Here is a 15,390-nt window from a genome sequence, read left to right on the forward strand (position 1 = left end):
GCTGCTTATTGAATGTACTAAACTCACTGAGGCGGACTTAAGTTACCTAGAGGTACAAGGGGAGCAATCAATCAGAATACCAATTAGATTTTACACCACCAGAAAAAGGTGTCAATAAATTGTGATATTTTTTGTTTTGAGTAAACCTATCTATCTCACTCTCTCCATACACGGGGGTATGTTGGAAAGTTAGCTTTTATATCTACATCCTACCAACACATCCTTGGCATATAGGGGCCAACTGTACACCCCCCAAGCCAACCCCTACAAGCTAGCCAACGGGCTTTAGCAAAACTGAGTATTTATATGGTGTAACCAAAGGTTACATCATAATGTGAAAGTAGAAAGTAGACGACAGTTGTGTTGAGCAGCTATGGCTATTTGGCAAGCAATTAAGGCATATGGCTTCCTTAATTTTTTTATTAAAGGAATTTAGTCCAGGATCGTAATCGCAGAAGAGAATCGCAGGAGGTAATTCTATATAGTAATTATAGTTCCTATGAGCTGGATGTACTTAGTGAAAGAGCTTTAATGATGATAGGTTTTAGAGTAGAAATTAAAGATTGGCATCAAGTAAAAGATTCTTTAAGCCTTTGTTTTGAAGTCTTTGTTGCCTATACTCTATTTCTTTTTTGGTGAGAGCACAATGCCTCATTATTTATGCAGAAGTAGGATAAATGTAGGGTCAGTCTTCCATTTTTCTACATGTAACAAAATGATAAACCAGGCTGTTTTTACCAATTTTAAGTGGACAAGTCCTGTATGGTCTCAAATACAATAGGTCGTAAAATTCGGAACAATGGTTTCGAGTTCATTTTTATGACAAAAGGGTTGCGAGTGTCGTCTCGACTATGGATATTGATTTAAATTTTTAAGTTATAAATAATTATCTGTTATGAAAAATGTATAAATAATGTTGGATTTTATCTACTATCTATTACATAAAGATTTAGAAAAAGTATGGTTGGTAGGTATAACCTATATTTATTAAATAAACAAGAAACATTTCTTAAAAGCGGAAAAGCCTCATTATAAAACTATGGCAAATAAAATGAAATATAAAAATTTGATTAATACCGCAATTTGATTGTTTTTTAAATGTTTAAAAAATTGTTGTAAAATTTCATTTTTTTAATACCAACCAATAAAAAATGCAACTCTTCAAACATATCTTGTCATTTATAAGAAAGGTACATAAATATAAGGATCTTTTAATTTATTAACCATATTTACATATATTACAATAAAAATATTTACGAAATATACAAAAAAAATCAATTTATAAATCACACATTTCATTACTCTCATCGCTTTCATCCGAATCAGACATTCTCACTGTTATAACTAAGGGTTCGACAGTTTCTTCCAGAAGATTATCGAGGATCCACATCTTTTCTTCTTTTTTTATAGCATGATTCACAGCATTGCTCCAGTTTTCTTGGGTAACGTTATCCACTGCTGCTTTCAGAAGTTCTCGCACATCTTTCAATTTAAAGGTTTTATTATTTCTAGCCACAAATCCTTTTACTTGAGCCCAAATTAACTCTATAGGATTTAATTCACAATGGTAAGGTGGCAAACGAAGTACAGTTATATTGTGTTGTTTTGCCATTTCGTAAATAACGTGTATTTTATATTTTGATTTATTTTCTGTAACTATTGTCAGAAGCTCTGGTTTTACCGCGTCATCTCCAATTATAGTATTTCTTTTTCGGTAAGCCAGTTTTTTATTTCCCCTTTTCGCCAGCAGGATGATGGTAATTTTTCTATTAATCTTGAATGGTAGCTGGCATTGTCCATAACAATAATTGAATTTTCGGGCATTGACTTGATCATTTCGGAAAAATAATCTTCAAAAACATCAGCGTTCATTTCTTCGTGGTAATCCTTAGTTGACTTCGATTCGAATTCATACAGACCGCCATTTAAAAATCCTTTATAGCTCCCAATATGTGTAATTATTAATATGTGGCCCTTACCAGAAGGAGACTTCAAGCCAGTCGATAAACCTTCTAAAAAAGCCTGATGGGAGCTTCCAACATTTTTATCCTGCCAGCACTTGCTCACAGTGTGTCTTTCGTTAAGCCAGGTTTCATCCAAATAATAAATGTTTCTTCCTTCCTTTCGATACTCCTTAATTTGCCTTAAATACTTTCTTCTCCAACAGATTATTTCTTCTTTATCTATTAAAATAGATTTTCTATTTTGTTTTTGCCAAGAAAAATGTAATTCGTGTAAAATTTTCCATAATTTTTTTCTTCCCATTTCTGGTACATTTTCGTCTTCTTTTATAGGTGTCAAAATTTTGTCGATAGTTGGGATTTCATTCTTAAAATAAAATGAATGTACTGTCCTCCTGATGATATGCTTTGCTGTTTCATCAACTGCTATCGGCTTCCTACCGGCAGTTTTCTTTACACTCTTCTTAGGCTCACGGTTTTCACTTTTTCTGTCACTAAGAAGTCTGTAAATTGTTGCTTTACTTATGCCTGTCATATTGGCACATGTAGAAACTAGATTTCTAACAGTACTTAGAGGCATTTGATGCATAAGTGCATCATGTACGTTTAGTACTATAGTCCTTGCTTTAAAATCTAAAACACCTTTACACACTACGGGGCTAAACTTTGACATTCTTACAACAAATGCGCAACAATACTGAAAAGTAAATTAAGTTTTTAGGATATATCTACATTATATACCATAAAATATAACTACCTGTTTGCACTTAAGATTGCACAATTTAGGTACATATAAAACTTATACCTCCATATTTACCAACCTAGACAATATCTACTTATAAGGGTTAAAAAGAACTTGTTCATTAGGTACTTAAGTAATTTAAAGAATTTATGGCTAAAATTGGCCTATTTCTTGCACTATTAAATAAACCCAACAAATGAAAACATTCAGGTCTTAATGTACTTGAAAAGTGGGACGCCAATAGTTTACGACCGTTTTATGGCTATCGACCCTTTCGTGTGCTCCTACGGATTAAGAAATGGACTATAGTCCAAGATTTAATTGTTTTAAGACCAACTAAAAACGAGAGTCCCTATAATTTTGGTATAAATCCCATACTAATGTACCCCGATTTTTCCAAACCGTTTATTCTGACCACTGATGCTAGCGATTATGCTTTAGGATCTATTCTTTCATAAGGTATTATACCACACGATACACCTATAGCTTATGCATCCAGAACACTTAATGAAACCGAATGTCGTTATTCTACTATAGAGAAAGAACTCTTGAAATTAAACATTCTTGAAACTAGAAAAGCCATTGTTTGGTCTTGTAAACACTTCAGACCCTATCTCTTTGGTAGAAAATTTACAAATTTATACAGATCATCGTCTTTTAACCTATCTTTTCAGTCTTAAAGAACCAAACTCAAAACTTGTTCGATGAGATTAAAACTCGAGAAATTTGACTATAATATAGTTTATAAAAAAGGAAAATTCAATACAAACGCCGATTGTCTTTCTAAGATTAATTTAAACGCCTTAGAAATAGCATCTATCGAAAATAATCCAGATGACATAGATCAAGAAATATTAGATACTATTCGAACTGTTTCCCAAAACTTACAAAACTATCAAAATCCTTTAACAGAATCGCAACAACAGACAAATCCCCCGAAACGTAATGAAAACATTAACATCCGAAAGAAAATAAACATAATATCTGACATCCAGTTAAAACCACCAGACATAATAAATAAACCCGGAACTTCACACTCGTCTACTCAGCATTCTACCGCTTTACGACAAATGACGGAATTGAAATATACGATGAAATTATTCATAATAAAGTGAATCAAATTATCGTTATGCCTAATATTTACCCTCAAATACACATATCTCGTGATACTTAGAACAAAAATTCCTCCTACGGATAATGAAAAAATAATTTTTGATTTTCTAAAAGAAAATACTGACTTGAAAAACGTGTATTGCATTTATTTTCATACAGAGCAATTGTACATGGATTTTTGCAACGTTTATCTTAAATATTTTTCTGAAAAAGGTCCCAAGATAATTAGATGTACAAAACGTGTTAATACCATTAAAAACTTAAAGGAACAAATCATGTTAATTAAAAACCATTATGAAGGTAAAACTAACCATCGCGGCATTAACGAAACCCTTGAATATCTTAAGAGAATCTATTATTGGAAAAATATGAAAACATCTGTAAGTACATATATTAATTCTTGTGAAATATGTCAACGCTTAAAATACGCCTCAAAAACACCCTACGTACCATTAATGCTGACGCAAACAGCTTCGCGACCATTTGAAATTGTACATATAGACATATTTACTTTTAATAATAAAAATTATCTAACTATTATAGATGCATTTACGAAATTTGCCCAAGCTTTATGTATAGATGGAAAATCAGCCATTTATATTGCTGATGCTTTAATAAAGTATTTTACATGCTTTGGCGTTCCTCAACAAATAATATCCGACAATGGAACTGAATTTAATAATGACACAGTAAAAGAATTATTAAAATTACACAAAATAAATGTGCACTTCACAACACCAAATCAGCATGTATCTAACGGTATTGCAGAAAGACTTCACTCTACGATTATCGAACACTTAAGAATATTACTAGAACTTTTTCCTAATAAACAAAAAAATATAATGGACTATGCTATAATAGGATAAAAAAGTTCCATTCATAATGCCACCAATTATACTCCATTTGAGTTAACTTTTGGTCATTCCTTATCAAGAAACCCTAATGAAATATTTTTGCCCCATACTTTTTATAGTGATTATACAGAAACCCATAAAAACATAATGTCACATGTTTATAACGAAGTTTCAAAAAAATTGCATTCCGGAAAAGAAAATATAATAGCTAAACATAATATATACGGTAATAATAACGAAATTTTTAAATTAGGACAAACAGTATTTAAAAAGAATCCCAAAGGTAATAATAAAAATTAAACGATTCATATAAAAGAACTTAAAAAGCCCCCTGTTGTTACAGATCAACCCTCTGCAGCATCGCAGCAGGAATAAAAACACCAATTATCCACAATCTAAATTCCAATCCTGGTATACTCCCTTTAAAATTGGGTAATGCTAAAAACAAAATAGACTCATGAACTTTTATAGAAATATACGACATTAATAACATAACTAAACAATTTAAGTCATTACAAGTTTACTACACACTCATAAAAGAAGTAATTACGAATAATACTAACGAACAGGATTTTATAACACTTACCACATTGTAGAAATTCTTATAAATAAAATACAATCTCAAAATTTTCAAATAAATCCACATTTTAATAGAAAGTCAAAAAGAGGATTAATAGATGGTCTTGGATCAATTATAAAATCAATAGCAGGCAATTTAGATAAAAATGACGCTGAACGTTTTAACCAAGCCATTGAAGCTCTAAGAAATAATCAACAAAATATCAAAACTCTTGTAAAAGATCAAATAACTCTTTTTGAAAAATCAATACTAAACTTTTAAAATACTACAAAAACATTAGAACGAAATCAATTAATATTAGGCGATCAAATAAAAGAATTACAACGTTTTATTCTAGACACTCATAATGAAAACCTAATATTTTATAATTTTCTACATTCTCAAACCATTATATCTCAATTAATATCTTCTCTTCAAATAATTTATGATATTTTAGAAAGAATTGAAGTAGGAATAACCTTTTCTAAAATAAATACCTTTCACAATGCAATTATTGATCCAAAAACATTACTGAAGGAAATTAGAGGTGTAGAACACATCTAGTCAATAAAAAATTCTCGTTTCCGAGCATTGTAGAGAATATTTTAATTTACGAAAAAATCATAGAAATCAAAAGCTACACAAAAGAAAATCAAGTTACGTTTATTTTAGAAATTCCAATTGTCGAGGAGAATATGTACAATGGTTATCACTTATATTCCCATCCCACTCCTTTATCAAATACCTTTAAAACAATTATTCCGAGTTCCAAATACCTTCTTTTAACTAAGCAAAATTACGTACTTATTAATGACGCTTGCAAAGAGGTCTACAATGAAGAACACTTATGCCTGGACCTCCATACAACAAAAATTGACAACCTAGCTCCATGCGAAGTAAAGCTGTTACAATAAGATAAAAACACCTCCAGTTGCAGCCAGATTCCCATGAAGATTCAAGATATAGACATTGGCAGAATTGAACTAAATAAATATATTGTAGTAGTGCCAAGTGTAGTTGTTGCTATCCAGAATTGTGACGGAAATAAAGACAATATACCTTTAAATGGCACCTATCTAATTGAACTAAACAGTGAGTGTGAAATCAATATTAAAAATACTATTTTACACCGTTTTAAATATGCAAAACCTAGTTTTAAAAACATAGAATTACCTATTTTAAGTTTTAATATTTCTGAAAATGCTGACTCTGAAATAAACTTTCAAGATTTAAAACTAGAAAATATAAATAGTAATGACATAAAAACAGTTTTAAATACCCTTAAAATACAAAAGCAAAAACTTAATGAATTTTCGGAAATTCCAGCTGTACGAATAAATAGTGTTAGTTTTTATATCATATTGTCAAACGAAGATAATTTATTAAAAAACATTTTAAATTTTATTTCATTAATATAAAAATCACTTAAAAATATTCGTTCGGTATACCAGGTCATTTACCCAAAAATTTTGTAAGTAACAATTTCCTGATTGCATGATGAAATAACGAAGTCATTTCCATCGTAAAAAGATTGCATAAGTACTTTGTCGACAGAACGATGGTTTGGAATAAACCGGAAATTCTGCTGACAAAGAAAATGAACACGAGGGTACGACGAACGAAATTTGGAGGTAGTTACGACCGGGCCTCGGGCAAGAGGAAGTGACCGAAAGCAGTGCGGGAAATAGTGCACTGAAAAAGGTGCAAAAATGTTTCAAAAAAATTTTTGGAGGTACAACCACATGTGGTCTTTACAAAATGATAGAGTAAGTCCCTGGCTACCTGGAATCGGCAATTACAACATTTTTTAGCAGGGACAACATTTTTTATGGCGAAATTTGTCAAAAAGATTTTTAATACTTTTTTAAACATACTTTGCGATATCTCGGGAACTAATTAAGATATCAACTTACTTTTTTTTTCCTCAATAAAAAAAATATTAGCGAAAATAACTGCGGTATTTTTGTTAGTGTGCAAAAATTAGTTTTTTTGTAAAACTAGAAGAATATTTAATATCAACATTTTCGGCATAGCTATTTTCAGTAAGCGAGGAACTTTTTTATTTTAGGATATTTAGCTATACTATCTGCGTATAAAATAAAGCCATAATATCAACAAAGTTTTAAAAAAAAAATCAATAATCTAAGTCTTTTAGTTTTCGAGTTATAGCGAGTTGAACTTGAATGTTTTCTCGCGTCCGATGAAGCATCGTGCATTCACAACAAACAGCAGCCTCGTGAGTCGACCGGTTGCCCGAGCGCATTTGCCCGCTCGGCCGAACTGCTTGCTGTATTTTTTATACATGATTTATTTTATACAACTTATTTATTACTATTGTTAAATCAGTTCTCAATTCATCATCTTGTCCCTGATTGGTTGAAAACTTGTAGTCATATCGTGTTTATTTTGACAAGCTTTGATATTTCGGTTACCAAATACTGACAATAACACGTTTTATGATTTTAGCATCATATGCATAGAGATCCTCGTAACCAGCTAATTTTGAAATCATCTCAATATCTTGTCGTTTTTCTGCAGCTTGGATTATTTTAGAGTGCGTAACTTTGCCGGTTCCTGAATAAGAAAAAAAAACAAATAACGTCATTTTACTTTATAACTAACGGTTAATTTAACCTAACAAATATAATAGCTATTCACCAATCCATACTACCAACTAAGTTGCATCAAAATAGCCTGGATAGTTTTTGAATTTTAGGCATTGGTTGGATAGATACAGAAAAATCGTCAGATATTTATTTTGGCGATTAATTTGAGATTTCAGGTTAGCGCAAACTTCTATTCTTACGAAATTTATCAAAAAAATCAACCTACCTGTTTGAACAGATGTTAAGCACTGCTGCCCTTTTTTTCTAGATTTGTTACATATTAGACACATTTTCCTAGGATTGAGTCTATCTTTATGGTATCTTGTGCGAGACGATGACGCCTCGGTCGCTTCGTGTTCGTTGTTTTGAGAAACACAATATCCAATATTTTGCAAACTAATAAATGTTTGTCTGCAGGTTGAATGAAATTTTACCTTAAGCTTCCCGGCTAGAATGTCATATTTTTGTTTCAAAATCTTCTGGGAACAAAAGTCTTTCCTTTTTTCTGCTGCATTTATAATTGTTTTTAATCCTTGTAACCTTGGATTTTGTGTTACACTTTTGTCATTTTCTTGCAAAGGTTGCTCACAAAATAGACACTCCATTTTAACAGAAAAGAATATCAAAACAACAAACAGAAATGTATATACAGTTAATTGAACGAGTATAAAAATAGAATTGAATATAAGTATAAAAACACATAAAAAGCATTAACTTTCGCACCCTTACTAAAAAGTCTATTACCGACAGGTTTTCACTGGCTTAATATTCGTTTATGTAGGATATACCAATAACTGCTGCCGCCCGGCCCGGCATAGGCAGTAGAAATATTTTAAACGCTGCTACGAAAAGCTTCGATTTGAACTCGCTATAACTCGGAAACTAAAAGACTTAGATTAATTATTTTTTTTTACTTTGTTGATGTTATGGCTTTATCTCATTCGCAGATAGTATAGCTAAATATCTTAAAATAAAAAAGTTTCTCGCTTACTGAAAATAGCTATGCCGAAAATGTTGATATTAAATATTTTTCTAGTTTTACAAAAAAACTAAGTTTTTCACACTAACAAAAATACCGCAGTTATTTTCGCTAACATAATTGAAGAAAAAAAAAGTAAGTTGATATCTTAATTAGTTCCCGAGATATCGCGAAGTATGTTTAAAAAAGTATTAAAATTCCTTTTGACAGATTTTTGACAAATTTCGCCATAAAAAATGTTGTCCCTGCTAAAAAATATTGTAATTGTCAATTCCAGGTAACCAGGGACTTACTCTATCATTTTGTAAAGACCACATGTGGTTGTACCTCAAAAAAAAAAGTCGAGAAGGAAGCGACTTTTTCTTCGTTTTTCAGTCCACTAAAAGCTTTGTGAAATGTTTGCTCCAAGAATAATAATAATGTAAGTACAATATTTTATTATATCGAAGAAGACCACAATCATTGTCACTTTATTAAGTTACGTAAAATTTCTTTCACTTTAATTATAGAATTCGCTACATATTCCTATGTACTTAAATTATTAATCCTGTTATGTCGATCTTAGTTTATCTCTTGTCAAATTAGCTCTTTTATTTGGGTAACTCCACTTAAATCGTTATTATTATATTTTGCTGTTAATACAAGGTATTTAGTAAACTATATACTTTGTTTCAATGCTAAAGCGTACCTTAAGGTCCCAGTTACATACAATGTATGTAACCGTCACACGGCCTTGTCCTAGACTGGCCCAACCCCCGCACAGTGACTACTTTTGGCAATCTAGGGGAACAAAAGTATTTTTTTAGAAAAAATAGTTCATTTAATTTTTGCTCGAAATATTTTAAAAATATGCCGAACTCGCATGAATCCAAACGAAAAAGCGAAAAATTATAAGTTCTTATCGGTTTAATTGATAAGAATGTAAAGCATTTCTGAAGTGTTTATGTTATAGCAGTTTTTATATTTGCAATTTCAAGTAGTTGTAAAAGGCTCGTAGTGAAAAGTGTATTGGTTTGTTGTTTCGGTTCCTATTTTATAAAATGGATGTAGGTATGTACTTTTGCAAACAGTATGATTTTTTTAAAATTTGAGTAGCGTTATATAAGATTTTAATTTTTTTTATTAGATATGTCAAAATTTTTTAAATTTTAACAAATTAATTACAACTAGTCATATATTTTGAGTCCAGCAGATTCCAGTAAAATTAAAAAAATTTATATGGTCCCTCGGCAATGTTCTTTTAAATACAAAAATAAAAATTTGCAACTTTTTGCAACTTTGTTTTTTTTCTCAATTTTTAGATGAGGTTGTCATTACTCACAGAAACCTGTTTGATGCTTGGCGCACCGAGAAATCAAAAGATATCAAAAATGAAGCAATGTATACATATTTTCTGTCAAGATATAATGTGGATATGCTTCCAGAAGACTCAGAAAATTCAATTAAGGAAAAGCTAAAAAAGTTAGGATACAAATTTGCTGAAAAGTGGGAAAAAAGTTATCGAATTGAAAAAAAATTTCTAGAATTAAACTTCAATTGGCTTAATCAACAAATAAATTTTGATTTGAATGCTGAGCAAGCTGAACAACCATCAACCTCAAAAATGGGAAGACCACAGAAAAATTTTGAAGAACTTTGTAAATAAAATAAAAGAAAAAAAATAGAAGGATTACTCCAGTCGCACTCAAGAGAAGAAATTTTGTATGCGGCACAAGTGAAACTTTATGCAGAGGGAAAAAGGTATGCTGCTTTGATAGTAAGAAAGGTTGCCTCTGAACGAAATACCGCTGCCACAGCACTAAAAAAAGCCGAGCAAAGGACTTCAACTAATAATAATTTTGAAAATTTCTCAAAGAATGAGGCATTGGCCATGTTCTTAGATGGTAAAATGAGCAGGAGGTCCTATATAAGCGTCTATCAAAAACTAAAAGGTCGTGGTATAAAACTGTTACCCTCGTATGATAAAGGTATAATTGAGGCAAAAAAAAATTGTTATCCTGAAAATATTACCGTGACAGACATTTCTGCAGAAATCATTCTGCAATCGCTGTTGGATCATACCATAAATAGGCTTTGTACCGTTCAGAATGAAGTTCTTAATCAATTTTGCAATGGTGATGCTGAACTGCAACTTTTGTTAAAATGGGGTTGCGATGGAAGCAGTGGTTATACTAACTACAAGCAACGTTATTTAATGGAAAATTGCGAAAATGAAGATGACAGTGGAATTTTTGTAATTTCCCTTGTTCCAATTCGATTATCTTATGAGTCAGAGGGCAAACAACATATTTTATGGCAAAATCCGACTCCAGCAAGCACCCGATTCTGCAGACCAGTTAAGCTTTTGCAAAAAAAAGAAACCGAAGGACTTATTATAACTGAAACAGACAAGATTAAATCGCAAATTTCACAGTTAAAAAAATGTTCTTATGATCTCGAAAATAATAATACTGTAAGAATTACACCAAATCTTTCCTTTACCATGGTTGACACAAAAATTTGTAATTCCCTTTTGCACATTGCATCACAAAAGTGCTATATTTGTGGCTGTGGACCGAAAGAAATGAATGACCCAAACAAATTTTTAAATAAACAAGCCAAGTCAGAAGTATATAGTTTTGGTATATCTTCTTTACATGCACGAATCAGAACAATGGAATGTCTTCTTAAAATATCTTACAGATTATAATTCAAAAAATGGCAAGCAAAAGGAAGTGATAAAGAAATAGCAAACAAGAAAAAAGAACAAGTGCAAAAAAGATTTAAACAAGAATTAAATATTTTGGTTGACACTGTAAAGCAGGGTTTCGGATCCAGTAATGACGGGAATACGGCCCGTAAATTCTTCGACAATCCTGAAACTTCAAGCCTAATTACTGGAGTGAACCTGGAGTTAATAAAAAAATTTGCAATACTTCTTCAGGTACTATCCTCTGGGTTTGAAATTGATCCAGAAAAATATCAGATTTATGCAGACCGAACTCTAGCTATGTACTTAGAACACTACAGTTGGTACTATTTGCCGGTGACTGTGCATAAAATCTTGGTACATGGCTCAGCCATCATAAAAAATGCGTTAATCCCAATTGGACAACTATCCGAAGATGCGCAAGAGTGCATGCATAAAGACATTAAGAAAGTGCGAGAATACAACACCAGAAAATTTTCCAGGAAAGCTACAATGCAGGATTTAATGCATCATCTTTTAGTGGCATCAGATCCAGTAATAAATAGCTTTAGAAATAAAACTAGTAAACCTTTAAAACAGTTTTCACCTGAGGCTTTGGGTCTTTTAAAAGCACCAGATATGGAATTGGAAAGAATTTATGAGAGCGATATCGATAGCGATAATAATAGTGACAGTGAGACTGATTAAGTCTTTAATTTTTATTGAACTTTTTTTTATATGTGCAGAATAACTATTTAATTTATTTTACATACTATTCAAGTATCTATTGTTTTCAAACCAAAATTTTGTAGCCAATTTTTAATTTGTGTTTAGACTTAAGAAAATATTTATCTTTTTTGTAATATGTAAGCAAAAGAATAATTATTATCTAATTTATTTTAATTAGAAATACTTGAATACTACAATACAGATCTTAAGTCAGCTTAGAATATTTTCAATTAATAAAAAAAATATTGAGATATTTTTTGTTTTATATTAAAAAAATGTAAGCTTAAAACAGTGGTTCTGGGAGGGGTGTTTCAGGGGGGAGGGGGGGGGGGGTCGTTGGGTATTTTTTTAAAATAACCTAACTATTATATACCCAAAAAGTATTGGAGGGATTTGCTTTTTAAAAGAGTTAATTTTTGAGCACTAGGAGGGGGGAGGGCTTGCCCCCTGCGCACGGTACTGCTTAAAAATTACTTCTCTTTACTAATATATGCATAAAATATAAATTTGGCACACAAAAATTGTGTCTATTACAAAGTAATACTTTTGTTCCCCTAGATTAGCAAAAGTCGTCACTGTGCCCCGGTGTGATAATATTACTTGATATTATTATAATAATTTTAGCATTTTATGTATTGTATAAAACATGCTGGATGAAGAGAAAATTCTTGAAGACAACCTCGGAAAAAACGGTCCAGAACATTACACTAGCCGATTTTCCAGGAGAACTCTAACTACCCCATAGTTCTTCAACTCAGAGAGGAGGAGTTTGACGTGATCAGTAGCCCTTACCAAGCATGTTAACCAGACCTTAGCTAGCCAACTAGTAAGCCAACGCCTTTTTGATGTTATAAATATGCCTTAAACTAATTTTAAAAACACTTCTCTTTCTTATATCAACCTTTGTACATTAAAAAGTCGTCCTGTATAATAAAGTTGTTTTTTTAAAAGAAACCAGTCTTGATCCACCACAAAACTTGCCAGATTAAAATGAACGTAAACGAGAAATATTCATTTTTTGTTGTTGATAAAGTTACTTTTCAGATGTTTAGATGAGTAATTAAATAAAGTTAGTTCGTTGTTAACACGGGACTTGAGTGTTTTTTTTTCTTGTTCTGTTTCTCTTGTTCAAATTCTGTTTCTACAAAAACTTACTCCTCACTGGATGGATACTATGTTAACTAATTTTAACATTGTGTTTTAAAAATTTCCGCAGCAAATGAAAATCGACAGATCCAAACGATTTTTTAAATTTACGATACGACCTTCAATTTTCATTGGCCTACACTTTATATAACTTTTAAAATGATAAGCAATAAAGTGCTGTTTAAGGCTTTTAATTTTTTTTTTTAACTTGGCAAATATAAAATTTTATTGAACGCTTTTGCCCTATCAATATAGATGAAAAGCAAGCCTAAAGCATGCATGCATGCAATTTATCGTGATTTAATTTGTAAAATCAGATCACAATAATAGCGGAAAAAAGTATTACCTTAAACTTTATATCTTCTTCCTGTAGAGTAAATCCATCTAAGCTTTCATTACATTGATCACAATACGTATATCCTCTAATGGAAAAATCAGTACCACCCATAGGAATTCTACAAACGCTATACTGAACGCCTTCGTCACCAAAATATGACTGCAGCAATTGCTCTTGCACTCTTTTTGATAACTTAAGGATATTTATACCTGCAGAATCGGTAAAAGCGCCACCAAAACCAATAATAGTTTGATTCAAAGTTACTAAATTCTTTATTGTTAGTACATTATCTATATCTGTTTGGTGTTCATCTTTATTTAAAAAGTTGCCCAAAGTGCTTGTAAATCCAATACTTTCTTTGCTTGTTGAATAAAGTTGATATTTTCCAGGTTTCATATCTTTGACGAGATGAGGTACAGTATCACAATATGACGAATTACAAACACAAATTGAGCCATCACTTGTAAGGCGTTTCTGGCATAATTTATCACATTTAACAAGATGTAAATACAAAAAAAATAGAATTATTATAAGTGGTTTACACATACTCTAATTATATAATGAATTTCTACTAAGTTTTAAAGTAGCGAAGCTTGCTACTTTAATAAGTTAACTGAACTAAATATAAAGTACCTTTTTTATTTATCACTAAGCCGTAGGTATTTAAATATTTTTTTTAAACAAAAATTATTATGTCGATAAAAATAAATAATTATCCATATACTAGTAACAAAAATAAAAGTAATTGTAATTAATGACTATCTATATTTCATTTTATGTTATCCAGTGACTTGACACCTTTTTTGTACTACTTGCTTGCTAATAGCTTAACGGACATGTTACATTATTGTGGCAACTCGATAAATTTAATTCGTTCCGTAACCTTGCTCGTGTATGTCAAATTGCTCGCTTAAGTATAAATGAAAAGTATTAATATACTTTTGTTTAGAGGTATAGAGGTTTGTTTCTTCTTCCTTTTCAGGATATTGCAGCAATGAGTTAAGCAAGTTTAGTTGAACAACTCCGATGCACGGCGAATTGCAACTTTTTTCGGGGTGATTTTTGATCCTACAAATCAGATGTAAGTTTAAGGTAATATAAGTTTTTGACATTGAATTTGTTTTTTTCTTATATTCAATCTGCCTTTATGGATAATGTAAGCACCGATCTAAGTATTGTAAATGTGGTCAAGTGAAAAGTGTCAATTTAAAAGCTTCATTCTCAGATTTCTTATTGTTTTATTCAGAATTTGTTAGCTGTCTTGATTTTCGCATTTAACTTTCCTATAGTCATTTTACATTATTAAATTTTTCTGTCCTTTTTTTTCTAATTTTACTTAAATGATTTCTTAATCTTTTCCAGGCAATTGATATTTATTTTGTAAGTGAAACATAACCTTAATCATATTAACTACTTTTAAGTATTGTAAACGTGGTCAAAAGTGTCAACTTAATTTTTAGATTTAATATCATTCTAGTCAGAATTCGTTATCTTTCTTAATTTTTTTGACTTTTAACTTTCTTATAGTTATTTTATATTAATGAATTTTTCTGTCCGTTTTTTTCTACTTTTACTTAAGTGATTTTTAAGTCTATTCCAGGCAATTGATATGTATTTTGAAAATGCAACATAACCTTAATCGTATTAACTACCTCTAAGTACTGTAAACGTGGTCTAAAGTGTCCACTAGTCTTGT

The 15,390-nt window shown here is 31.0% G+C and overlaps 3 protein-coding genes across 5 annotated transcripts in view; 1 reads left to right on the forward strand and 2 right to left on the reverse strand.

Moving 5' to 3' along the window:
* Positions 1–14,317, reverse strand: part of LOC126744734 (lysosomal acid glucosylceramidase-like) — a 77,711-nt gene extending 63,394 nt beyond the window's left edge. Inside the window, exon 1 of the mRNA XM_050452268.1 lies at positions 13,704–14,317. Within this exon, the coding sequence (XP_050308225.1) occupies positions 13,704–14,240 (537 nt within the window). The 5' untranslated portion in view covers positions 14,241–14,317. The remainder of the gene's footprint in view (positions 1–13,703) is intronic.
* Positions 1–15,390, forward strand: part of LOC126744737 (oxytocin receptor-like) — a 504,438-nt gene that overhangs the window by 300,052 nt on the left and 188,996 nt on the right. The window contains exon 4 of one of the 3 annotated variants that reach the window (XM_050452271.1): positions 14,677–14,786. The exons of the other annotated variants lie outside the window; for them this stretch is intronic. The gene's annotated coding sequence lies outside the window, so the exon portion shown is untranslated. The remainder of the gene's footprint in view (positions 1–14,676; positions 14,787–15,390) is intronic. 3 annotated transcript variants of the gene reach the window in all.
* The window catches only part of LOC126744740 (uncharacterized), a 270,706-nt gene that overhangs the window by 217,235 nt on the left and 38,081 nt on the right, over positions 1–15,390 (reverse strand). The gene's annotated exons all lie outside the window — the stretch shown is intronic.

This window comes from Anthonomus grandis, chromosome 14 (genome assembly GCF_022605725.1).
Source record: "Anthonomus grandis grandis chromosome 14, icAntGran1.3, whole genome shotgun sequence".
In the NCBI taxonomy this organism is placed as follows: Eukaryota; Metazoa; Arthropoda; class Insecta; order Coleoptera; family Curculionidae; genus Anthonomus; species Anthonomus grandis.